The 27426-nt window shown below is 40.1% G+C and overlaps 1 protein-coding gene across 2 annotated transcripts in view; it reads left to right on the forward strand.

Annotated features, from left to right (window-relative positions):
- The window catches only part of PKP4 (plakophilin 4), a 93430-nt gene that overhangs the window by 45950 nt on the left and 20054 nt on the right, over positions 1-27426 (forward strand). The window contains exons 4-11 of one of the 2 annotated variants that reach the window (XM_081928812.1): positions 7234-7268; positions 10585-10710; positions 10820-11010; positions 12226-12784; positions 17456-17647; positions 19330-19549; positions 19775-19907; positions 20807-21020. In XM_081928812.1, the coding sequence (XP_081784938.1) occupies positions 7234-7268; positions 10585-10710; positions 10820-11010; positions 12226-12784; positions 17456-17647; positions 19330-19549; positions 19775-19907; positions 20807-21020 (1670 nt within the window). Of the gene's footprint in view, positions 1-7233; positions 7269-10584; positions 10717-10819; positions 11011-12225; positions 12785-17455; positions 17648-19329; positions 19550-19774; positions 19908-20806; positions 21021-27426 lie in introns of both variants that reach the window. The other variant, XM_081928811.1, reaches the window with a different exon arrangement.

Below are 27426 nucleotides of genomic sequence, written 5' to 3' on the forward strand. Positions count from 1 at the left end.
TACACATACTAGGAGTGGAAGAGTCCAAACATAGCAAACTTTTGACTAAAGGCTAGACTTTTGCTTAAAGCCTGAATGCTACCTGTGCTGCAACCTCTGGGGCTGATAAATAGTAGGCTCGCTTCCAAACACCCTGTTACAGCCAGGTTTGAGCATGACGATTGCTCTTCTTATCACCCAGTTACCCTTTCCTTGAAACTAATATCCAGTGTCGTTCTGTATGTGGATGTTCAATTTTGAGTCCTTTGGGCTAATGGCCACCTTCCACAAAATGTCTCCAATTCCCCCTTTACAGCTGTCTATGGTCTGTTGCATGCATCAACAAAGGACTGCTCACTCAAAAATAGTGAGGTCTGGAAAAACCCTAGACAATTTAGGTCTTAGTGAAGTAGTTTATTATGTGTCCCCACCCCCCACTATTCTCTTCCACCTCTGAGTGTTCCTCAGAGAAGCCCCTTTTTGACCTTTCTTGGACAATGTCATGCTTTATTGGATTCCATCGAGCCCAATGAAGCCGTTTCACTTCCCTTTTCTGTATCTTGTGATTTAATGTCACTTTGTTCTCAGCGCACGCTATTCTTTCCCTGATCTCAAGTCTCCCAGCAACCCAAGATTTGTAAAGGAGTAGTTAGATTGGTTTTGGAGCCAGCTTTCAAGCCTTCCATCTCTGAAACTTCCCCATGTTTCATCGATGGTTGGATTGAAATGAAATGTAATGGCCTATATGCTCATTTACGCAAAGACACAATAAATGTTCTTAGCTAATATCAGAAAAGGGTTGTCTCTTAAGCCAAGTGTGCTGGTCACAGATTGAAATATAAAGTCTTGTATGAAAGCTTATAGGATTTATTGTTATTGTTATTATTATGCTTGCCTTAAAAGAGGAAGTATAGGAAGAGTACAGTAAACACCTGGCCAGTTCCAGCCAGTGAATACTGGAGAAGTACATCTCTAGAAGTGCAGTTTATTTGGAGCAGTTCACTGAAGCAGAGCTCTTGAAGCAGCCATTTTTAATTACTTCTACTCATTGCCATTCTGTTCACAAACATTTTATGCCACAAGTCAATTTCCTCTGGGATGTAAAAATCCAAATTGTAATGGTCCCCACCAGCTGGAATTAAAAATGTATATCTAAATCTCCTGTAGAGCATTTATGCTTTAGGTAATTTACCCAGTGTTCCTATTAAACTGAAGCATTCAAGCTGGCTGCAACAAACCTAATACTGTGGCATTATGAAGAATTCAGACTGAATAGCTTCCAAAACTAGTGGGGTAGTTTATTTTGTTATTTGTAGCCGATCATTTATTGTTCCACACCAATAAAAACAGAACATTATTTTGATTTATATTGGAAGTAAAGAACTCCTGCAGGAGGCCAGTGAAGTGTTAAACTCAATAAATTGAGTACTGTATTTGGAACGTTCCAAAAACTGAATACCTCAGCTGTCTCTGTGTGTATTGGTTGAAAAAGTTCTAGCCAGACATTCAGCATATTAGCTGAATGCTTGACATACCTGAATGTATACCTTAATGTAGTGGGGTTTGGTCCAGTGAATATACCCATCATCTGAATATCTTCATCCTGCTGAAAAGCATTTTGTTAATGTGTTATGTTATTGGGGAATTATTGTTGGTTGGTTGGTTGTTACTGTTATTTATTAAATTTGTATACCACCCTTCATCTGAACATGACAGAGAGGTTCACAACACAAAAATGCAAAATGAAAACTACAATTAAATAAAAAAACCAATAACCCTTATGCCCCTAAAAACAGATTTAAAAGGCCATAGATGGTTTAATCAGCCAAAGGCCTGGTTATGGACAAATGTTTTTGCCTGGCGCCTAAAGACATGGGATGAAAAGGCCAAATCATGAAGGCTTTTTAGACAGTCTAATGCATATCACAATATCTAGGTCCTATGCTTCTATAAATCTGCATAAAGAACTTCCCCACACCATAGGGCCTCTATATTGAGCTATGCATCATGGACCAGGGTTGCATAGATTTATTGATTTGAAATGCTTCTAGCCCAGCCTTCACCTACAAAGATTCCAGAGCAGTGTGCATATACTAAAATAAAATTTAAAAATATAATGCAATTAAAGCTGAAAATACCATCATTATAAAACAACAACAACAACCTAGATGAACAAAGCAGAACAAAGAACAAAATCTCAAATGTTAAAATGCCTGGGTGAATAAGAGAATTTTGACATGGCACCAAAATGAATGTAATGCTTTGCACCAGTTGTACCATTACAAGGAAGGTTGTCCAAAGACAGGACACCACCACAGAGAAGGTTGTGCCACCACAGAGGTGGTTCTATCCTTCATTGATGCATAACAAACTTCACCCAGAGACACAGAAAGGTAGTATAGGGTGAGGTGCTCCTTCAAGTATTTGGGTGCCAACTCATTTAAGGCTTCAAAGGTAAGCTACCAGAACCTTGAATGGACTTGGAAGCAAACAGACTCCTTAGTAAGGAGGAGCATTCTGTACCAGCCCAATGGGGAATCCCCTTAAGGGATCTTAGAGGGCAACACTTTCTGTACAGCAGCCCAGTCAGGGGCTGATAGCCAAAACTTGTAGCTTGGAGTTGTACTGGATTCAGCATTGTAACTGAATGCTCAGGTGAACTCAGTGGCATGGAGTGCCTTTCAACCAGCTTCAGCAGCTACAACCATTTCTGGACAGGAGTAGTGTTGCCACAGTTATCCGCACTCTTGTAACTTCCCAAAGGAGTCGCTGTGGGGCTACCCTTGAAGACAACCTGAAAGCTTCAATTAGTGCAAAATGTGGCAGAAGGACATTAAGTGGTATAGTTGGAAGGAATCATAACATCAGTTCCAAAAGATCTACATGGTAGCCCCAAGTGAGTTGGAAGGGTACAGGAGCAGGCAGAAATGACGACATACACAAACTGGTGTTGAATTAAATTAGGGAACAATTTTATTGATCACAGTGCAAAAGGTTTGGCACAGGCATTGGCCATGACTCCACATGATCAACAGCCAGCACACCTGCTGGTTGATGACTGTAGTTTGACAGCCAGGGTTGACCATTGTTGAGGTTCACCATGGCGTGAACTGCTTGTGGCAGAGCTTATCCAGTCACTGGTGAGAGGCATTGTGGTTTGATGCCCAAGCATACCTTCCTTTTCACCAGACACATTGAACCATCCAAACGATTCCTGCCCCTCCTTTCCATACAGTGGTACCTCTGGTTATGAACTTAATTCGTTCCGGAGGTCTGTTCTTAACCTGAGGCGCGCTTTCGCTAATGGGGCCTCCCGCTGCTGCCACATGATTTCTGTTCTCATCCTGAGGTAGAGTTCTTAACCCGAGGTACTACTTCCAGGTTAGCGGAGTCTGTAACCTGAAGTGTTTGTAACCTGAGGTGTTTGTAACCCAAGGTACCACTGTACAGTATTTCCTTTCTGACTGAGTCATTGTTCCATGGCTACTGAACATGTTCAACCCTCTCTGGGCTGTTTTGAAATCCCCCCCCCCTTTAGGGATTTTTGGGGCCCTTTTTTATTTCTATTTCTGCATACCTTTGCCCTCCCCCACAGGCTGCAGTGCCTTTCTCTTGGTTGTGAATTGTGCCATTTAGACAGCACTTACCCTTGAACTTTGCAAATAGAGGAAGTGATATTCATTCATACTCCGTCATGTAGTAACAATAAAAATTACTTTCCCTATCAATTCAGCAATCTAGATAACATGTAAGTGAGTATTAAGGTAATTTCAAAAAGCAGTGTGTATACATCCTTTGGAAATTCTCTTTTTAATATGTCTATTAAAATATTTTTGCCGATTTTCAGAATTAATTGGTTGTGTCTTTAGTATTAAATGGGTTGTGTTTGGCTAAGAAATTTTGTTCATTTTCTAAAGGTTAATGAGGTGTTCTTTATTATATATGCCTTCCCCACTGTCATTCCAGCCCCGAAGCCTGCCATTGTACTATAATCCATCTAAATGTATTTTAGCATACACATCCCATTTGTTTTATACAGTATTCATTAAGTGACTGTTGCATTTATTACATTTTTATATGAATTACATAAGCTGTTTTTTCCAATCTGTGAGTTTTATGGGGCGGAAGAGGAAGAAAGGGGCAGCTGTTAGCCTTCAAAATAGGCTTGTTTTTATCATCAGGGACAAGCATCTGATGGGCTGCCTAAGCAAACATTACAGCTTTGGTTTTCAGTTTATGGGTCAGGACCTACAAGGGATTGTGTCATGACCTAAGATTTATTCCCCCACATGTTGGTAGAATCCAGCTACATTGGTCACAGTCCAACATGGCCAATGATAAGTTCCCCATCCCTTTTTTAAAAGGGTCTATTTTCAGAGAAGAATGGGAGATGAGGTTAAAAGAGACGTGAAAACAATGGGCATATTATTATTATTATTTTAAATAAAGAGGATCTCATGTTGTAATTGGGGGTGAACTGTGTTCCTGGATTTGAAAATGACTGTTTTATATAGCAAATGAGTCAGCAAATGAAATGACCTGGTCCATCTTCCCTTTGCCCCTGTATTTAACATGGCAACCTTTCAGAAATAAATCTTATAGGAACACTTTTTGTGATGCAACTGCTAGAAATTCTGTCACACTGTGCAATGATAGAAGGTCATGCTTTACTCAGTTAACGACCCATCTGGAGTGTAGGTGTTGATGGGCTTAGAGCAGAACTACATAGTTAAAAGAAACAAAATTGGAATATTCCCACAGTACAAAATCAAAACTAGCAGTCCCATGCTTGCCTACTATATAGGTAATAAACTGATTATTTTCACTTTAGCTGGGCATAGCTTGGGTTGGCTGGCACTCTTGTCTGCTGAAGTTGTTAGTAAATATACCAGCAAATAAATGCTTGCACACCTTCTAATACAAACCATGCCAATCCTTGCCTGTTGAGTTGCACAGAGTCTCAGACCTTTTGATGCATCACTGCCTCCTTATGTGGCAGTCATACTCCATGCACATAATGAGTGGAAAATACTGTTATGACACATGGCAATCAATTTCTGATATCTGGTTGCCTTTCCTTAGTGGTTGGGATACCTGTGGACTTGCTAGTCATAGTGGTAGTAGGAGATGTGCACCTTTCTCCCGCCCACCCCCAGTTTATGCTGGAAACATATCACTGTGCATCAAATTTTAAGATACATCTTCTCTTGTGTAAACAAGATGACACTTCAGATATGTCAGTGGTCCTTCTTTCTCACATTCTCCCCCACTCTCATATTTGTGCATATGCAACTTCCCAATTTATTTATAAATGAAGAGCAAGAAAACAGGAAATCTGAGAGGAAGGAGAGGGTGATAAGCCATCAGAGGGACATCTCTGCTGGAAATGTAACAGCTTAGCATAGCTTTGGCCCATTCCTTGCGTACCTGAAATCCTTTGGCTGCTCCTTCAGAAACCACACATCTACCTGAATTTGATCTGTAACTATACAGGGTAATTTGTTCAGCATCAATGGCTGTGTTTGAAAGACAAAAGGCCTCAGTTAATGAGAGCTTTTTTTTTTTGTTCGTTCGTTTTGGGTGCATGTAATTAAACTACAGATGCCACATTTCAGTTAGCAGCTAGTATTGCAATTGTAATAGCATTCTTATTCAGAAATGCATCTTCTCATGAGATCATTAGATCTCTCAGATATTGGTTAAGTCCATCAAAAATATTTGAGTAGGGAGTGATGAAGATTCATATCTATGGGTATTATCGATCTGCTGGAGAGGCTGTGACCATTCTTTCTCGTTAGTTGCCTTGACAATTCCAGAAATGCCCTGGGTGGAAGTGATAATTTAGACTGAAAGTGCTGAAATGCTGTGCCAAAGAATTCTCCCAGCAAATGTTACCAAGGCATTTATATCAGGCACAGTTAACTTTTATATTGGAGATTTGACTCCTAATCTTAATGCAGTTAACAGAAGTGAGCAGAAACTCTCCACATTGCCTTTCATTCTGTTCTTATTAGTGCCTTCCTTGTGGAAAGTTTGGTATTGAATGTATATAAAAGGGGAGCACATTTGTATGAATTTATGCATGAGAAAGTGCGGCACCAAAATATTTTCTTGCACTGACTGCCAGTCTGTAAATAAAGTCAAAATAAATTAAGCGGTTTTCTTTCTAATTTTACTTTGACATGTAAATAGATCTAAACACTTAATGTGATTATTTTCTTCTGTGTATGTTATGTATGTAGTTTGATACATATTGTCATCTGAGCGAAACTGATTTTGAAATTGGATTCTTTAAAAGCATAATTGTAGTAACGAAAGGTTCTAGTATAAAGAGTAAACACATTTACATAAATGAATCACGTTCGTGCAGTGAAATTTTTTATTACATAAATTGTTTTAAATTATTCAGCATGCCAGAGAGAAGGAATACTGCTTTTTAAATAAAAAAATAAAAAATAGCTGGTGAAAACTATGGTTGTAATCTGCCTTAAATTGAAACTGAAAGAACTTTAAATGTACTTAACTTTAGAATGATGGTTTATAATTTATTACTGCATTCCTAACACTGTTAATTTCACACAAACAATTAATATAAGTGATACAGCTGATGACACACCAGACCTGTTGTTCTGCACATGTTTGAGTGTGCATCTAGAGCTGTGGGTGAGCAGGTGTCTTCCTTTGCTTCAGTGGAGATTTCTTCACCATATGCACAACAAGGTTCTCATGATTTTGTCATCCGCTGTTCTTAATGGAGAATCCCTTTCAACCAAGGTTGCGTCTTCTACATTTCCCTTGATTACAAAGGATTGCAGGTTTGAGTGACTGGCTGTGTGGAATCAGTTCTGTTTCGTATTATGCACCCATGTGGAGAGGCATCCCCCAAAGCCCTGTAAGGTTCAACATATGCAAGCAATGTAGTGGATAATTTTGGAGATGGAATGGGAGGTCATTGTGGGCCTGTCATACATACATCCAGTCATCTCACTGTGTGTAGGGGGTGTCTCACAATATGACTGAGTGAAAGAGAAGAACTGAATGCAGATATGGGAGGTGCCATTCCCCAGCCACCCTGAAGCACTTATCAGTGAGCATATACCAAGGACGTAGAAGGGAGAAATTGTACTCTGTTGAACTCTAGTGGAAGCCATCCACCCATAGGTTGCTGATTGTGCTATGTGTTTATAAAACAAAAGGGGCGGGGAAAACATTTGAAAGGAATTGAAGATATTGTGTTTCTTTTCTTTTCTATAGCTCTACTGAAAAGTCATTTCCCTGGAGATCTGCAGGTACAGTTGTCTTGTATGTTTGGTGTACCCTGTACAAATGCTACATATTTCATGAGTTTCCCTTCAAATTTGGCAGTTGTTCCAAAGCAAACTGATCTATGTTGTGCTAAATGCAAAAAAATGCTATTTTCATATCAGAATTTATTTTAGAATATAAACTACTTTTAAAAATTCAAAACTACATTTTGCCAAAAATGGTGTTCTTCTGATATATCTTACAGTGACATACTTGCAAGGCTTACTTTTTACAGATTTTCTTGCAGTGTATATTCATTAAAGTGATCACAGTCTATTGTTCCGCTCACAGTTTGCTAACGTGTGGGCCATTTCATGTGACTTCTTATTCTTACAGTTGTATTGTGTAGAGGGGAGAAAAACCCATTCACCCAGTAAGCACCATCATCTGCGATGACTGCTTAGGTGTCTGTTTCATTGTTTGTATATAGCATCACAATTTGTAAATGTGAACGCAAGAATATACGATAGCCTTAGCATTTTTGTTGCTACGTCAGTTAAATTAAATGGTGTTCTTCTTTTATGGTACATCTGCCTACAAACGTTCTATTACTGAACTATCATTCTAAGTATAATTATAATGCAGTGATTTTCAAACTGTATTCCTAGAAAATCAGTAATGGAAGATAAGCTACATGAAAAGCATTATGCCAATATTGAATATTCTGCAATGTGTTTCATATTCATGGTTTCATAGCGCACTCTTAGCTTGTGGGGCTAAGAGCGTGATTGGTACCACTCAACAACTTAGTGTGTGCAACAGAATGTGCCCCAGAATCCTGTGAAACATGCAGGAGTTCCTTTGTAGCCACACTAGTGCAGAAATGATACCTTGTGGGGTAGGATGCTTAAAAGCCACAGTTGTAACATTATAGATCAGTAGCCTGGGCTACCTTATTGTCTTACTCTGTTTCTGATATTTTTTTACTTCTGATGTTTTTCATTTGTCCCTTGCTACTTTTTGTTCATTTTTCTTACATTTAATTGGTTTTCCTTGCACTTTTATTATTTCTGTTTTTAGCCACCTTAAACTGCGCAAAGAAATGTAGGATATAAGTATTTTTGATAAATAAAAACAAGTGCTGTAATAAAACTCTTTGCTAGTATGTGGAAAAGATTTACCTGGCTTCACCAAAACCCTTATACAGTACAATGTTTTCCAGCTAAACAAAATTGTGGTTACTGTAGCACACCTAAGACTTCTGATTGTTTTTCTCCCTTTAAAATAGTCATGTCCTATGACAAATACCGTAGTTGTTGAAAGACACTTCACAAAAGGTTTTCTATGCAGTGTGGGGGACTGCTGACCTGGAAAACACAAGTGGAAAGTTTACTTAGAATGGGTCTTTAAAATTAGTTATATGGTACTTTTATTTGGCAGGCACATTTTGAGCTAATTCACAGGGTGAGCATGCTTTATTTTAAAATGTATTAAATTAAAATGCTATTCCATGGATCTAAATGTTATTGGCTCTTCCTCCTTAGTAGCTGGACTTATTAGGTCAAAACTATAATCCTAGTGCACATCTTCAGGATTATTTGACATTGACGTACGACTGAGATGTCCCTAACTTTGCATTCTCCATTCGTTGTAAGGAATATTTGCTGGCTATCTTGCCCCCTTTTCATGTTTTTAAACTCCAAAACTAATTAAAATTAGTTGCACCAAGCTGTGCAATTATGGGAACTCTCTAGCAACAACAAAGAAGCCCACCCCAAAACTCTAATCCACTTTAACTCCATTCTCATTCATTTTCATGGCTCCCTGTGCAGAAGTCTTCAAATGCCTTTCATGTAAGAGACCTGGAAGGCTTCCAGTTCTTGGTTTCTTCCTCCAGCCCTGATAAATTACCTTCAGAATTAGGCTTTTAAGGAACTGAAAGGTTATTATTTCTTTAGTTCAGAGATAGGCAGGAAGCATGTTGGGATCTGTTGGAAGATCACGGTTATTTGCAGTAGGCCAGCAAGAACTTCTGCCTCCCAGTTGTATGCATATATGTATTCACCTCGTTTAATAATCACAACAACCTTGTATGGCAGGTTAGGTTGAGAGACCGTGACTGGCCCAAGGCTGCCCAGTGAATATTTGAACCATAAGTGGAAGTTTGAGGATCTTGTCCTTCTTGCCAAGCTGCAGATTTAATATTAAATTTCTGAGTCGCAGCTGCCCCATCTCAGATTCCCTAAATCATCCATCAATTGTGAATAAAGTGAAGAGAAGCCCTCATGTGAAGATGTAGCAAGTAGGAAGGATTTCTCAGTGGTTTCATGTTCCTCAGTCGTGGCAGATTTTTGTTTAAAAGAACTGTGCAAATTCTGTTTTGAAAAGGCCTGACTTGAAAAGGCAATTCACCCTGAAACCCTTTAAGTAAATTACAGCTGTACCTTGGATCTCAAACATCTTGGTTCCCGAACAAATCAGCTCCCAAACGATTGAAACCCAGAAGTGAGTGTTCTGGTTTTCGAACAATTTTCAGAAGCCGAAAATCTGGCGCAGCTTCCGCAACTTCTGTCTGGCTGCAGAATGCTCCTGCAGCTAATCGGAAGCTACGCCTTGGTTTTCAACTGGTTCCAGGAGTCGAACGGACTCCCAGAATGCATTCTGTTCGAGAACCAAGGTACGACTGTAAAAGAAATTAGGGGCTATATAACCTTGTGCATCAGCCTTGCCTACAGATGTCTCAGATTCAATCTCCAGCATCTCCACGCAGGGCTAGGAGAAACCTCTGCCTAAAATTCTGGAGAGCTGGTGTTTCATCAGGGAAGACAGTACTAAACTAGATGTACCAATTGTCTGAGTCCTTATAGGGAAGCTTCCTATGTTCCTAAGTTACTGGATGGGATTTGGCAGCAAGATAAGCTAATTCATATAGGAATCAGTTCCTGAATGTAAATTTGATCCCTTCTGGTATCTTTTCAATCATGCTTTGTCTTTCAAGCCACAGATTTCTTTAAAAAAAAAAAAAAGTATATTTGTTTTGTGCTTAAAGTTCAAGAATGAATATCACAGCTGACAATATGTTCTTCAGTTAACAGCTTCAGAATTTTCCTTCTTTGGAAGTGTGTACTGTTGAGCTTTCAAAACTGACAAGAAAACACCACCTCCACAAATGGTCTTTTCTTTTATGTCTTTCTCAGAATTGAATGTTCATATACAAAGCTATTGCTCTTGCACAATTGTCTAAAATTGCTCTGCAGATGGTATGTAGAATAGAACTGAGCAGAAATGGTGAAGCTGTACCAGGTTGCAGATGCGTATAGATGTAGATATTATTATTGACTAACAAAACTCTGCTTTCAGATTTGCCATACACAGGTGTAAATAAACTCAGAGCATCTGAGAGTGTTCATATTGCTTCTTATCATGTTGGAACAGAGCCAGAACAAGGGAATCTCTACTCCCCAGAGCAAACATCGCTCCATGAAAGTGAGGGTCTGTTATATACATTTTAAATAAACTGAGATTTATCAATCTGGTCTTGTTTTTATTCATAACCATGTAATAACTTCAGGTTCGTTGTGCTTTTTATCTTTAGGATCAGTGGGTAACTCTAGGAGTTCGACACAAATGAATTCTTATTCCGACAGTGGATACCAGGAAGTAAGCAGTTTTCACAACAGCCAGAACCTGATAAAGGGAGAGAACAGACAGCAACATTCCTTTATCGGAGCAAATAATAACCATTTGGTGAGAAGCTCAAGGGCTGAAGGACAGGCTTTGGTTCAGGTACATGTAACTCCAAAAATATATTCAAGAAAATCTGATGAAATAAATAAATATACTAATATAGATATGGTGTAAAAGTAATATAAATATGAATGTAATGCCCAATACAATAATTTACTTACCTTGATAAATCATTTGTATTCTACATCTTCAACCACAACAGTCCTCTGACTGGCTTAAAATTATATAAGAATAAATAAAACACTATTTATTTCATTTCGTTTCATTTCTATATCACCTTTATCGTCCAAGGATCTCATCAAAACAGTAGGGGAGGGGAGTAAAAGAAAACACCAATTAAAAGCAAACAGCGCTTCCATAAATGGCATAAGACAATATAACACTAAATAATGGCGCAAAGCTTCAAGGTTATACTTCCCTTTTAAACATTTGTGGTTGAGGGACGGGTCACCAGCATTTAGTTCCACTTTCCAGGAATCCTTGGTTGCCATTACATGTCATTACTGGTTCATATGCCAGGATTTTTAGAAAGGTGAACTAAATGCTTGCAACATTCTCTCAGTTACACAGGAGGAGAGAATGGGAGGGCATGGAAGCCCAAGACTTTGTACAGCCTAATTCCAGCTTTTGTAGAATGACATTGGGCTGTGCAGTGTTAATGGTAAGTTATTTATTAGGCTTATTAATAAGACATGAAAAGGGCAAAGACTAAATGGAGAAAATAGTTCTATAGGATTTTGGTGACACATTTGCTGTAAAAAAAAAAAGGAAAAGGAAAGTGGAACATTAAGATTAAAGCTACATCTATACTACAACATTTAAGCGCAATCCAAAGGATGTTACTCTTTTGGCCCCTCTCAAGGAACTCTGGAAATTAATAGTTTCGCTTGGCTGCGGATGCCAAAGAGGATTCTCGTTGTTCTTTAAGAATGCATCCTTTACAGAAGTTACAATAGATAAACTTAATTTAAAACATTTTAGGCGCAATCCAGCAAACATTAAGCATTTTAAGTCCTGCTGATTTCAGTGCAGAGACTGAGAAGTGCAATTCTGTGCATATCTGTTCAACGAGTCTTACTCCCAGATAATGAATTGAAACCTTTAAAACATGAGCTTAACTCCCCATTTTAAAACAAAAGGGACTGAACTCTAGTGCAAATGCGCCCGCAATGGAATTTTCAAGCGAAAATGTTGATCTTTTACACTGGCTGATGGCTTTGTGCACCAAAATGATACGTGGTTCCTTTTGAACAGGCATCCTCAAACATAGCTGCCAACCGAGCCATGAGACGCGTAAGTTCTGTTCCATCGAGGGCCCAGTCTCCCTCATATGTGACCACCGCAGGCATTTCTCCTTCAAGGGGATCACTCAGAACTTCTTTAGGGAGTGGCTATGGCTCGCCATCCGTTACTGAGTCACGATCTCTTAATTCTAATGTGTTTTCATCTACAACATTGCCTGTACAACGAGCAGCATCTCCGTTTACCACACAGAGGCCAGCTTCGCCTATCGCAGTGCGCAGAGTTGGCTCGGTAACGTCCAGGCAGTCGACCAACCCCAATGGAGGAACTCCCCAGTACCAGCCTGCTGTCAGAGTTGGGTCACCTCTTACGCTCAATGACACACAGACAAGAGTGGCCTCCCCACCCCAAACCCAAGTTGGATCTTCATCACCAAAACGTTCTGGGATGACTGCCGTTCCACAACATCTGGGGACCACGTTACAACGGACACTTCATGATATCGAGCAATACGCACAGCAGTACGATATATATGAAAAAATGGTCCCACCCCGTCCAGATAGCCTTACAGGTTAGTAAAAAGGTAAAGACACAACTTAAAACTTTGCCCGAACCTGTAAATACAATGAATTGCACTGTTGGCAAGAGGAGCTGTAATATGCCATTACTGATGCTTGAAATGCTGTTATAGGCACAGTGCCTGCACACGAGGAATCTGCACAGGACCAACAACACAATGCAGGATTTTATGACCTCATTTTAAACCAGGATACTTTTTCAAAGGGTAGGAATCGGATGTTAGGTGTCGCTGAAAAGCTTATTGATTTCACTGAAAGGAAGACTGAAGTTGCTGTTTTGAATGTGTTTGTAGTTCCACAGACTTGTTTCAGTAGATATTTTCGGAATTAATCGCTTCATTTCTCATCACAAAGGATGAAATGTTATACTGTGGAGGCTTAGCAGTTTTATTTTATTTTTAATTTGTTTCTGTTGAAAGATTTTCATGGATAAACAAATGAACCTATAGGGTCTCTGTTTTCAATTCATAGAGTCCTTTCTACAGGTCAGCTACATTCGGTGTGAAACGCTGCTGTCATAGGCATTTTGAGGTAGTGGGGGAGAGTGAAGTGTGGAGGGGGGGAAGAAAGAAGGGGGGATAATGATCTTTCATTCTTTTGCATAGTGTATGTGCAGAGTTTTGTGTCAGCGTCAGGTGGGTAGGTTCTTTGTTTGCTTTTGCTGGCAATGTGAGAGGTTGGAGAAGCCAGAATAAGGTTGGTTGCATTCAGCTGATTGCCGTGAGCTTGGTTTGTGTGTGAGAGGGGGAGGGACATTCTTCAGATGAAAACAATGAGCTTCAGTTATTCCGTAATTTCTACACACAGTTTTTAAATGCACAGAAAAAATATACTTAATGCCTTAATAAAATGATTGCTTATGGGCACAAGTGCTCTACTGTATACACGATAATTTCAGCTGCCTGCAAGATCTTCATTTGGATGGAGGGATCCACTTCATCCCCATAGGAGTGGGGCACATTCGGCCACTCCACCCAGATGACTGATGAAGACAGGATGTACAAGTGCATTATGCGTATCTGAGCACATGCAGATCGTTGGGTGGGGATTTAGGAAGTATTCACCACTTTGTTTAGCCTGCAGGGGTCTAAACATGCACGACTTGCATTAGATTATGACCTGCAAATAATAAGTACAAATAAAATGCCAGCATGGATTGCCATTCTTTCATTTTAAAATTTGTTCCCAGGTGCATATGAATGAATTTAAGCTACCTCTATTCAACTTGGAGACAAACAGTGCCATGAATATCCCTGTCAAAATTGTTCTTGCATTTGAAAAAAGCAGGTATCGGGCCTGAAATATATGAAAACTACCTATACTGTTGATATGCACTGCATAATTAACTGCAATTTATGTGTTCCTGACTCCCTCTGTGCAATACTTGAAAGGATTTGTATTTCCTTATTACTTCTGGGCACACAAGCAATGAATCATTAAACAGTCTGGAGGCAGACCTCAGTATAGGTATCAGGTTTTCATATACCACGTAATCTGTGACTGACCACATATAATATGGAAAAAAATAGGAAGCAAGCAAGAGAAACACATTTTGTTTAATGACAGGAAGTGCAAGCAACGACTGCTTGCTTGAAATTTAGTTCTCACTTTTGTCAAATGTAGCTAGTGCATTTCAAAATATGAAAAAAGACCTCATGCATTGTGCCAATGATTTTGAAGTAGAACAATGCTGCCTGTATATTACTCATATAGCAAAGTCCTAATGCCCTGATTAAAAGTGCCTTAACAGCAAATATTTAGATGCCAATCTACTTGAAAGGGTGCTGAAAGCTTTGACTTAATATGTTTAAGAATGCTGTGCCAAGCAGCTAAATATGAATGACTTTTTAATCAGTCTTTTGATATCACAGTCCTGAATCTTCTAGTTATTTCATAGTGAAGATGTAGTAATATAATTTTTCAAGCCTTTAAAAACACAAAGCCTTTTAAATTATTCTTAAAAAGATTTTGCTAGATTCCATTTCTTAAATACTGTTAATCTTCCTACAATATCCATAACCTCAGTGGTTGCCACTGTAGTCCTAAACCCTTGCACCAGCGTAATGACTTGTGAATCTGGCATATGGTGTTTTTATGACATTGCACTGGTGTTGAAATCAGTCCTGACAAAACCAGGAGCAAGCAAGCAAGCAAGAAAAAATAATTGTATTACTTAATAGGACCAACAGATGGAAGGCTGAAGGTTTAACAACACATCTGAACCAGTTGTTACCACATTAAGATTCAGCAAAGAACAAATATTGACATTTGCAGATATCATGGCTAGTAGCTCAATCAGGTTGTCTTCTCAAACATTGGCTTAGTGTTGTTGTTGTTGTTGTTGTTTTAAAAAAACCTCTTTCATTTGTCTATACAGTGGTACCTCGGGTTAAGTACTTAATTCGTTCCGGAGGTCTGTCTTAACCTGAAACTGTTCTTAACCTGAAGCACCACTTTAGCTAATGGGGCCTCTTGCTGCTGCCACCGCGCCGCCGGAGCACAATTTCTGTTCTCATCCTGAAGCAAAGTTCTTAACCTGAAGCACTATTTCTGGGTTAGCGGAGTCTGTAACCTGAAGCGTATGTAACCTGAAGCGTATGTAACCTGAGGTACCACTATACAGTGGTACGTCTGGTTATGAACTTACTGTATTTTTTGCTCTATAAGACTCACTTTTTCCCTCCTAAAAAGTAAGGGGAAATGTGTGTGCATCTTATGGAGCGAATGCAGGCTGCACAGCTATCCCAGAAGCCAGAACAGCAAGAGGGATTACTGCTTTCACTGTGCAGCGATCCCTTCTTGCTGTTCTGGCTTCTGAGATTCAGAATTTTTTTCCCTTGTTTTCCTTCTCCAAAAACTAGGTGCGTCTTGTGGTCTGGTGCGTCTTATAGAGCGAAAAATACAGTAATTCGTCCCGGAGGTCCATTCTTAACCTGAAACCATTCTTAACCTGAGAAATTTAACCAGAATAGATTCTTCGCTATAATGACTGTTGTGATTTTTAAGAGCCAATGCAGCTTTGTATTTTATAATAGAAAGAATGAAATCCTTAAAAATAGGTTTTGCATAGCCTCATACCAGATGCACAGCAAATCAGGTTCTTATGTCATAGGGTTGATATGTTGTACAGTTGCTGATATTTCATGAAACACGCACTGACAGAATACTTGAATCACTGGACATCCCCACTAAATCCTCATTTTTAATTAGCAGCAGGTTACCAATCACTGTGTTATTTGGAAGCTAAAGGCTAGTGTGTGTGTGTGCATATAAGCTGACTTGTACATGATCTTGCCTTTTGGATAGTTCAGATCTATAGGACAGGGTGCATACCACTTCTGTAGGTTCCCTGTACCGCCATCATTTTGGATTAGAAGAGAGGATTGATGACACTGTGAATCTCTTGATCTCTCCCAGTACTTTCAGGTGTCTTCAATATAAGTGATTTTAGCCCCTAAAAGGTACGTGTCCCTTTAGTTCAGTTCCTCCTACGCCATAGGGTCGCTTAAGCTGCAAGGTAGTTTCATCACACGATAAAGAAAGGAAGATTTTGTTGCTGGAGGCTAAGCTAGTACAACCCCCTCGCAGTTTAAATAATTGGCAGCTGACTGACAGGCTGTGCTCTTGCCAGATGAATCTATGTGGATCTACATTAAATGAAATAAAAAATCAAGACTATTAAGGCTTTTCAATTGTTCACGGGTGGTACAAAATGACCATTATGGGCCTGACCCAAAACTTTTGCAGCATCCACAACATTCCCCAGAGCACAGTAAATAAGGTGTAAGAGACCCAGGCCTTCTGCAAATTCTCTTCCATTGTCGCATGTTTTTAAAATGGTTGTTGCCATTATACAAACTATAGCACAGAGGCTTTAAAATACCATAATCTTCTGTCACCTTGAACAATGTGTGCAGCTCTAGCTGCCACTTTTTAACAAAGAAACTATAGAGCTGGTAAAAGGCAAGAAATAAGAGTACAAAAATCATTAGGCTTGTAGATAAGCTACAAGGAGAGGTTTAAATTGGAATTTTTCACTTTAGATGGAAAATAAAAGATAGGATAACTGAAAGAGGAAGATAAGATCCTAAATCATGCATAAAAACGAACAGGAAACGTGGATGTTCTGTTCAAAAACATGTGACTGAGTGGGCCTGGAGTGAAATTATTGTAAGACTTACAAAAGCATCTTGAAGCACATTTTGATTTTCCCCACTCACTTTCTTATGCACAGAATGATTTCGTTAGAGGCCTTGTTAGGAACAGGTGAGACCAGGCTTGAACTAGCCATCTGGCAGTTCTGGTAAAGGCCAGAGGAACCAATGCGCTCAAAAGTCGAAGGGATAATCTTTGTGAAAACAAAACACAAACCAATAACCCTGTCCCTGCCTGCTCCCCCCCCCCTTGCTCTTGCACGGGACAGGGAGAACGGCAAAAGATATAGGTGCCACCTATCTCTGAAGAGATCTGTTTTGAAATACAGATTAACCTATATATTAATTTCTTCCTTGATAGAATTTTAGGCTGTGATTAGAAGATGAGATATGCATATGTGTGGGAGAGTCACGTGCGTAGTTGGAGCCTAAAAGATTGCAATATGAAAATGGGGATTTGTTTGTGAAGATTGCAATTGCCACATACTCATATTTCCCTTTTCCGTCTAGGCTTGAGGAGTTCATATGCTAGTCAGCACAGCCAACTTGGTCAAGAGCTGCGTTCGACGGTGTCTCCTGATCTGCACATCACCCCTATATATGAAGGTAGAACCTATTACAGTCCAGTGTACCACAGTCCAAATCATGGAACAGCTGATCTACCCCAAGGATCCCAAACAGCGTTATATCGAACTGGATCTGGTAAGTGTGAAATCCCTGTTGTCCCCAAATCTAAGCTGGCTACAAGAGTATGGGGAACTATTTTATCACCCAGTGTTCGCTGGAGAATAATACTGAAATAATATGACAGCGTGTACTTGAAACCATAAAGTTTAGAAAAAGGAAACCCCAATTCACAAACTTTCCTTCCCCCACAGATTTGGTGGGGGGGCGTGTGTGCTAAAGGACACAGTTATCTTCCTGCCTTCTCTATCTGGAAGGAAGTTGGGTAGGTCCAGAAGTGCACAGATGCTTGAAGGAGCATCTGGCTAGAAGGGAATGTTGCACTCATAGAGGGAGCAATCAGCACACACACCGCCTGCCACTGTAAAGGGGCCATAAGACTTACCTCTGCTATAGGCAATCTTTTAAAAATAGCCTTGAACGTCACATACCATCCAATTCAGCCTACCCTCCCTTAGAGGAGGTTATAGGACTATTAATTTTCAAGATCCTTAGTTTTGGCAGCATTAAAAAAGCATTAAAAACAATATTTTTTAAAAATACTTTTAAATGTGCCATCCATTTAGCTGCTCTGTATTATTTGTCACCTTTATAACTGACCCCATCAGTTCAGAATTGAGTAATAATGCATTGAAATAAGAAATTGAAAATCCCATCACCATTCAAATCATGGCCAAATTCCATCAGCATTCAAATTAAGCTATCAAAGTAACGTACAGTGAAACTGCTAAAATTAAAACACTAGGGTTTGGATCCTAGCTAACTTAATTCAAGGAAGGGAAAATTCCCCAGTCCCTCTTTGTCCCTGCGGCCACTTGTGCTGCTTGAAAGGCCTCTCTGGAGGGTAGCCCCCCCCCATGGACAATATGCAGTGGGACATGGCTAGCTGCTGCAGGGAGGGGAAATAGCCCAAAGGACTTAAGCCCAAAATGGGACTCCTAGAAGTCTTGTGTGCCGCATCCCACCCCCAAGATATAGACTCTTAAAGGGCACAAGTGGCTGCCATTATGGAAGAAGCAATGTGCAGCTTCACTTCTTTGAACTTCCTTAAATAATGGTATCAGATCCAAGCCAATCTAAACCCCAGTCCGTCTGTCCCCCACCATGCCAGCTTAAAGAAAAGCATATTCCATTGCTTCCAAAAGGTTTTGTTGAGTTTCAAAAGAAAGATCAGATAATAAATCTCTGTGTCTGTGTGTCTGTCTGCATATTTCTTCTTCTTCTTTGGCAATCACTTGTAGCCGAGTAAGATTGTCTTCCATAAACACGGTTTTAACAATGAGTTCGTAAGTGACTGTTGGGGCCAATTCTGGATCCACACATCCTTCCACAGTGGGGACATTGGTTTCCTGGCGGGACTTGATCACAGTGTGGATTTGCCATGTGTGCCTTCCTCTTAGCACGTTTCTCCTTTGCGTCCTGAGTTCGAGTGTCTTCAAAGCCCATGACACCTTTGGTAAAGGCTGTTCTCCAACTGGAGCGCTCGCAGGCCAGTGTTTCCTAGTTGTCAGTGTTTATACTACATTTTTTAAGATTTGCCTTGAGACAGTCTTTAAACCTCTTTTGTTGACCACCAGCATTGTGCTTTCCATTTTTAAGTTTGGGATAGAGTAGTTCCTTTGGAAGGCGATCATCATACAGACACACAACAACACATACGGACACACAACAACAATCTTGATATTTGCTTTATGTTCCAGGTGTTGGAAATCTACAAAGGTCATCCAGTCAGCGTAGCACTCTTACATACCAAAGAAATAATTATGCTCTGAACACAACAGCTACCTACGCAGAACCCTACAGGTCGCTTCATTATCGGCTCTCTGAGTCCAGCTACAACAGGATGCAGCAACATGTGCCTCCTGCTGATGATGGTACCACAAGATCTCCATCCATAGACAGCATCCAGAAAGATCCCAGGCAAGCATACCTCATACTTGTAACAAATCGCCCATAGTTGCCATTGTTACCTAGACTTTCCATAGCTAATCTTTGAGATTGTTCACCATTGGAAATTTAGTTATACACAAATCTTTGTAAAATGTTGTCAGTGGGTGGACTGGGTTAACTCATTGCAGGCTGAAAATGTTATATATAACACACACAAATTCACACTTTCCTTTGAACTCTGCTTATCCAATGAAGAGAATTTGCATGGCGGGATCCAGAATTACCTGAGGTCATCCACATGCTTCAGCATCAGTTCCCATCAGTTCAAGCCAATGCCGCGGCCTACCTACAGCACCTGTGTTTTGGAGATAACAAAATAAAAACCGAGGTACGCTATAGATGCCTTATTGGAAAAAAACCCAGTGAAGAACATTGTAGAGCGATGTTTAATGTTGAAGTTTCCGTCAAATTGGTACCTATTGATAAACTTACACTGCAAACTCAGGTTCATGCTTCTAGGGTTTTACTGTACTGACAGTGGAAATGCTGGGTCATCTTTTTGACTGCTTCCTTTAAATTTTGATTTCTGTGCACACTTGCTTGGAAGCAAGGCCCTTTGAACTCAGCGGGACTTAATTCTGAGCAAATATCTGGATATGTGGGACAATAAACAGAAGCTGAATCCTGAAAATACAAAGGTGTAATTGTGACCCAAGTTCTCATGTCTTGAAGGTGGGGGGCCCTTTTTGACAGAGACATTATGTTTCAGTTATTGTAAACCAACCTGGGATCTTGGAGAAGGAGGAGAAATTATAACCTAAGGCCTAGCTAATGGCTTTTTAAAAATCATTTTATTCTGCAGCTATTTAAAAAAACAATGTTTCTGTCTAACAAGCAATTAGCAGAAAAATCACTACCTGAATATTTATTATGTTTTCCAATAAACTTTGCATATGTGAAACGGAGGGGAACAGTGCTTTATGACTTGAATTTTGGGGAGTGTGCTTCCCTGTATTACTGGTCACCTTATTGTTGTCTTCACAGAGTAGCTATGTTTTCCATTGTTACTGAGTAGATCTATCACTTTGTTCACATTTCTCCTGTAGTCAATTATATTCTGTACTTTAAGAACCTAAGGGTCATATCCAACACTGCTATTCTGCTAGCCCATCAGACTCTCTCCTGCACAACAGAATGTTATCCTTTCCTCTCCCCTGAAGCCCACCGCACACCCTCAGAATCTGCTCTCTTTGTGTATTAATGAAATCTGGTCCACATATTTTCTAGGTATGTAGGTTAGGAGGAATCAAACATCTGGTTGACCTGTTGGACCACAGAGTCATTGAAGTTCAAAAAAACGCTTGCGGTGCATTGCGTAATCTGGTGTACGGAAAGTCGACAGATGAAAATAAAATAGCAATGAAAAACGTCGGAGGGATCCCTGCACTTTTACGATTGCTAAGAAAATCCATTGATGCAGAAGTAAGAGAACTTGTCACAGGTAAAGTTTCAATAGATAGGAAATAAATGGCATTTAGTCAGGTGAAATGTTTCTGTGTGCCAGAAGAGGTTTTACTTTGAAATAACTTAGTTGAAAAGGTATCTAGTTGCATGAACCTTTGCATGTCTGTTCAGAAGGATGTCACATTTATTTATGTGAGACCTACTGTGGTAAATGTGGCTAGGACAGGAGCCTTAGAACCTTCATGCAGGCATTTGGGGTTGCAGCTACACACACACACACACACACACACACACACACACACACTCCAATAGACTTTTTGTTACAGAATTTATTTTGTCACCTGCAGAGTAGTCCTGTCTCATGGCTTTTTTTCAAACAGCAACTGGTCCTGGGCAGAATATTTGGTTTGGTTTGGGGACATTTTACTACTTCAAGGTGCATTGAAATTCAGCTTGAGATGGAAAAATGTAATCCTCCAAAATCATTTTTGTGAGGGCTTTTAAAAAATGTGTCTGGGTAAGTGCATCCTCCCTACACATACATACACCCCCCCACCCCCACCCCACACACACACAGAGAGAGAGAGAGAGAGAGAGAGAGAGAGAGAGAGAGAGAGAGAGAACAACTTATATTGCCATATATTGCCACATTGGCAATATAAGTTGTTCAGTACCTCTGACAATCCACAGTTGTTCTGAGAAATTTCTTTGAATGTCTTCTGCAAGAGTGGATAAATTAATCTGTAGTACTCTTAGCTCCCATAGTTTGTTTTAAAGATTATTTTGGACCCTCAGGCAGTTAATACTTTCACATTTAGAACTCTCATTCATAAGGATTCATTATATTATTGAGTCTCACAGTAGCAGTGTAATATTAGGATTCTATTGTGCATGACTTTATAAGTCATTTCATGATGATATAACAGTTTTCATAATTAGATTTTTTTAAATTTTCATCAAATGATTTCCTGAAGAATGTAGTCACCTTGACTAAAAAGAAAAAGAAAACTACAGTTCCGTAGTGTTGCACATGACCGTAGGAGGAAGGCCAGCTCCCTGAATTCAACAGTATATTTCTTCTAATTGAATTTTGCTGTGTGCTTTGAGTCCAGTGATATTCCACATTCCAGAGGCACATCTTTCTTGACTCACTTTAGATGCCGCTGTTGCTCAAAGACTATGTTGACTATGACTTTATATAAATATGATCCCCTCTGAATTGGAAAAAAAATCTCCTTGACTTCTCATGCATATACACACGTATGTCATTGGATAATGTTGTGATCAACTGAAGTTTCAGAAAACTGCAACTGTTCCAAGTGTTAGAAAGTATTCAGCACATACGACAAAGTGTGAATCACACATTAGGCATTTAGCCAAATGAACTGCTGGGATGTTTCAGTAACTAAATTGTAAGGAGCGGGGGCTGTGAACGCAAGTAGTAAATAAAGACCAGACTTTCCTCCCTTTGTCTCTCCTCCACCCACATCACTGTGAAATACCTCTGCCTGCTACCTCTGTGGAGACAGCTCCTAGTTCAGGGGGTACTGGTACTTCTAGTCTCATCAACATGGAGACAAGCTTGTGAAGGGATCCAGCAAGTTCTTCCACAGTTTACAGGCTTGGTGGGCTGGCAGCTGCTGTGGCTCAGCAGACTAGCAGCTTCCTTCTCTGAACAGAAGCCAGAGACCAAGAGCTTTGCTTAGGGTAGGAAGCACGCTAAAAGTCATCTGTGCCTGGCAGGTAGTCCTGAATATTTTTTTAGGGCTGTGATGAAATCCAAGCAGATGCTGTTTGCATCTTTCATCCCAGCCTAACGTATCTGACCTGTCAGCTGCAGTCATCTCAGATGATGCTCATTCATGCTTAGCCTCTAAAGTTTGACAATGTGCCCACCAACCCTCCATATTTCTTGCAAGGCTCAAGCACTCTAGAGGTTTCTGCCAGGGCAACCTGTTACCTTAGGGCAGGGTTTCCCAAACTTGGGTCTCCAGCTGTTTTTGGACTACAATTCCCATCATCCCTGACTACTGGTCGTACTAGCTAGGGGTGATGGGAGTTGTAGTCCAAAAACAGCTGAAGACCCAAGTTTGGGAAACTGTGCCTTAGGGCACAGTGCTGCTTATTTATTCTGAGGCCTTTTTCCTGCTTATTTCTTCCCAGGCCTTTTTGTGAAAGTACACAAGCATTCTTTTCAGTTAGCCCAGCAAAATCATCAGATCACAGCTTATACTGATAAATAAGTGCCATGTTGGTTATTTGCTTAAAATGCTGTGATTTAAACCCAGTTCAGATATTTCAAGCATAGCATAGGGCCGTTGGACCAGTGTGGCTGGCAGTTTATTATGTATGGCATGCAAACTTCACAGGGGGGAAAAAACCTGTATCTGCTCACCTCATGGGGTGTGCGCTGTTTTATTACCATTTCCCCCTTTCATTTATATCCCACCTTTCTATTGTTATGCAACCCCAGATGGTATACATGTAGTTCCCAGGTGATGGCCCAGCCACACAATGACCAAACCAAGGCCTCTGTAGCTTCAGCTTCATGTGCCTACAGGCCGTATCCTGGGATCGCCAGTGCTTCTGCACTTTATGTGTACCACCAAATGAAGAAGAAGAGTTTGGATTTGATATCCCGCCTTTCACTCCCCTTCAGGAGTCTCAAAGCCGCTAACATTCTCCTTTCCCTTCCTCCCCCACAACAAACACTCTGTGAGGTGAGTGGGGCTGAGAGACTTCACAGAAGTGTGACTGGCCCAAGGTCACCCAGCAGCTGCATGTGGAGGAGCGGAGATGCGAACCTGGTTCCCCAGATTAGGAGATTACCGCTCTTAACCACTACACCACACTGGCTCCCAGATGAAAGGTTACATCTGCTAACTCCAAGAGCCCAAATCACATGGGGGCTGGTTCTAGACACTACCACCTCTTAAGGGTGTTTCTTTCACTATGCACATAAAATAAAAACAACAACTGCACCATTGCGCAGGCTATAGTGAAGGACCTCAGGGGTTTTTTTGCACATGTCATTTCCTCTTAGGGAAGTTCTCCCTCAACTTGTTTTGGTATCTGAAACAATCACGAGGGGGAAATAGACACACAATACTAGTTCCGAGGAAGAGATGGCCATTGCCTTGCAATACTCAGGTGTTTCTCAAAGCTGCTTGTCTGTAATTGTCACTTTCACACTACTTTTAGCTGTAAGTGCTCTTTGTGTCAGAAATCCATACTGCAGAAAGATGTTATTTGACTAAACATTTTAATATTTTAGGTCTTGCCTATAATCTCTGCTGCAGAATCACAAAGTTAGTGCATAGTCTTGGTTTCTGTGTTGCTGACATGGAAGAATAACCCGTACATTTCTCCACTTCCTCAAACAGCTTTATTCTGCCTAAGGGTGTTTTGTGTTTATTTCTTTGGAATCTCATTTTTCATGAGTTATACTCTCCATCACTAAAACCTGGTGTGATTTATTACTTTTGAAATTACAGAGGCAGTTAACGGACCTTATCTTAGAGTATGTTGGACACAAACACTTTATATTCATTCTTAGTACTTCTACATACATTTAAATTCTTAATACCCCATACGTTACATTTGGGGTGGTGCAATCTAAAGCAAGTTATGCATGCCCAAGGCATGGAATCAGTTCTTAGCTGTGCTTGGGTAACACTGATTTCGCAGAGAATTAGATATGCTTCACTTTTCTCTGCATTGCACCTATGGCCCGTTTCCCCCCCCCCCCATGTAATATAAGCCAAGCACCGTTGCTAGAGAATATCAAGAAAGCACACAGCATGCATGCAACAATTATGCATAGGGAGAGTAAGGAGAGGAGGAACTGCTGATTCAAATTCTGGTGCCACCACTGAATGGCTTGTTAAAATGGCTCCAGGATACTTTGGGCCTTTGGTATCTTGGTAAAATAGTCTCTGACAAACATACTAAAATTGCTGCCAGGAATCTTTTTCTATTGTGCCATTTGTTTCACCAGGGAGTTTTTGAAGTAGCAAGAAAAAGAAAAAAGAAAAGAAAGCATCTAATTTTATATCAATATCATTGTGTTTAAATGAACATACGGGGAGGAGTATTATGAGTATTCCGCCATTGCAAGCAATTCTGCTTGAAAGATGGAATGATTCCCCACTTTCCTCCTGACCCCACATCCCAAGTGGAAACGGGAAATGCATGTGGCAGGGGAGAAAGCCCTATTGTGCTAGGAGGAGCACTAGAACACTGGATTTGCCCCACAGTTACAGCTAAGCATCAGTTTGCCATCCTGGGCTCCTTCAGGGGGAAAGAGACAGGATATAAACTAAACATATATATATATATATATATATATATATATATATATATATATATGCAGGTTTTGGTGTCCTCGGGTGTCTTCCCGTGTAAAAGTTGGGGTGTCTAGGCCAGTGTTTCCCAACCTTGTGCCTCCAGCTGTTTTTGAACTACAATTCCCATCATCCCTGACCACTGGTCTTGCTAGCTAGGGATGATGGGAGTTGTAGGCCAAAAACATCTGGAGGCACAAGGTTGGGAAACACTGGTCTAGGCGACGTTTCGACGAGGTCTCACTCGTCATCTTCAGGCTGGTGCTTTCGGCTTCTTGTTACTGGAACAGAGCAGGATCTCAGTGTTTGAGTTCCTATAAATACTGTTGAGTATTTATAAATACTGTTCCTATTTATAGGAACTCAAACACTGAGATCCTGCTCTGTTCCAGTAACAAGAAGCCGAAAGCACCAGCCTGAAGATGACGAGTGAGACCTCGTCGAAACGTCGCCTAGACACCCCAACTTTTACACGGGAAGACACCCGAGGACACCAAAACCTGCATTCCTGTACCCGTGAAAATCTACGAAAGCATATATATATATATATATATATATATATATATATATATATATATGAAAAGAGAGCCTAGAGAGCGTTCTAAATAATTTTTGTATATAATTACTGTCCTGATTCTCAACTTCGTAATAGCACCTAAGACACATACCTTATCCAGAGAAGGAGATCTAGCACAACTGTCTGGTCCCACAGTATTAGTTGATAAATGACATAATTGCAAATTCTGTCACTGATGTTTTGGTTCGTGTTGATAGTTCTGAGCCTGTTGTGAATGGGATAAGAAGATCTTCCTCATCTAATAAAATGCTCAAAATGCAGATATGCTGGTCAATCCATTCTAGCCACATTACTGGTTTGTGTTAAATGCACAGTAATAAATTGCCCCAGTAGAGAGATTACACAAAAGTAAATGGGTCAAATATTCACCTTTGTGTAATTATTCATCATCCACGGTCAGTTGTGAGTACAGTAGGTGACAAATCTGATAAGGCAACTTTTCCTGTCCATAAGTCAGCTCAGCTGCTGATCAGTTGACAAAAACACCTTTTAAATAATAAACAGTCTAAAACTAATGTTTATTTGGCTACCAGGAGTGGTGTAGAGGGACTCGCAAACAATTTCTGAGTAACATTGTGAAGTAGATTTGTTGCGACGCCTAGCATTGTTTTGAGGGAAGAACAACTTTATATAAAAGTGAACATTTCATTACTATGTTCAGAATTGAAGTGCATTCTCTGTGGATCCCCCCCCCCACCAAAAATCTGTATTCAAAATGCCCAGTGGCCAATAAATGCCTGCACTTAATTGTGGAGAAAAGATATATGATGTTCTCAAGCATTACCTTCAAATCTTGGAAATTAATTTTTCATCTTCTGGAGTTGCAATTACACAATATTACTGACGGGTTTTTTGTGGGGGGGGAGGTTATATCCTACATGCTTTTATTTTATCTGATTTATGTGCTGCTTTTACTTTGTTACCTAAACTGAGTCGTATAGATGGACTAGAATGCTATATGTTAAACAACACAATGCCAAATCTTGGAAGAGATGCTATAGAGCATTTACCATAACATAGAGAGATGAATGAGGTGTCAAATTAGAAACCAGAATAGCGGCTTTACTAGTTCACCAAAAATAAAATATTTATAGAAACTGAAACAGTTAAAAAGAAATAAGGTATGTCTATAAGTGTCCATCTTTTAAACTGCTCTTGCTGTCGGCTGTAAGCGCTCTTGTTTCTTCATTGAAATGAACCCCATTCTTCTCCATGGCAGCTATTGCCTGAATTGTAATGTCATGAAATGCTTCTAAACTTTCTAATGCAAAGATGGTAAATCTATGTCCCTCCATCAGCCCCAGCCAATGTGGCCAACGGTCAAAGGTTCCCCATCCCTGTTCTGCTGATAAGAAATTAAACTGTCAGTACATGAAAAGTTACAGTTTTGGAGCACTTAATATAACATCTTGCTGATGAAATTGGGTGCAGTTCTCATCTCAAGCCACGTGCACTCACTTTGGATGTGTTTTTTCACAACTTCTGATGATAGATGCTTGGTTGCTGAATGCAAGATCTGTATC

This window comes from Podarcis melisellensis, assembly GCF_964234715.1.
Source record: "Podarcis melisellensis genome assembly, chromosome: 1".
In the NCBI taxonomy this organism is placed as follows: domain Eukaryota; kingdom Metazoa; phylum Chordata; class Lepidosauria; order Squamata; family Lacertidae; genus Podarcis; species Podarcis melisellensis.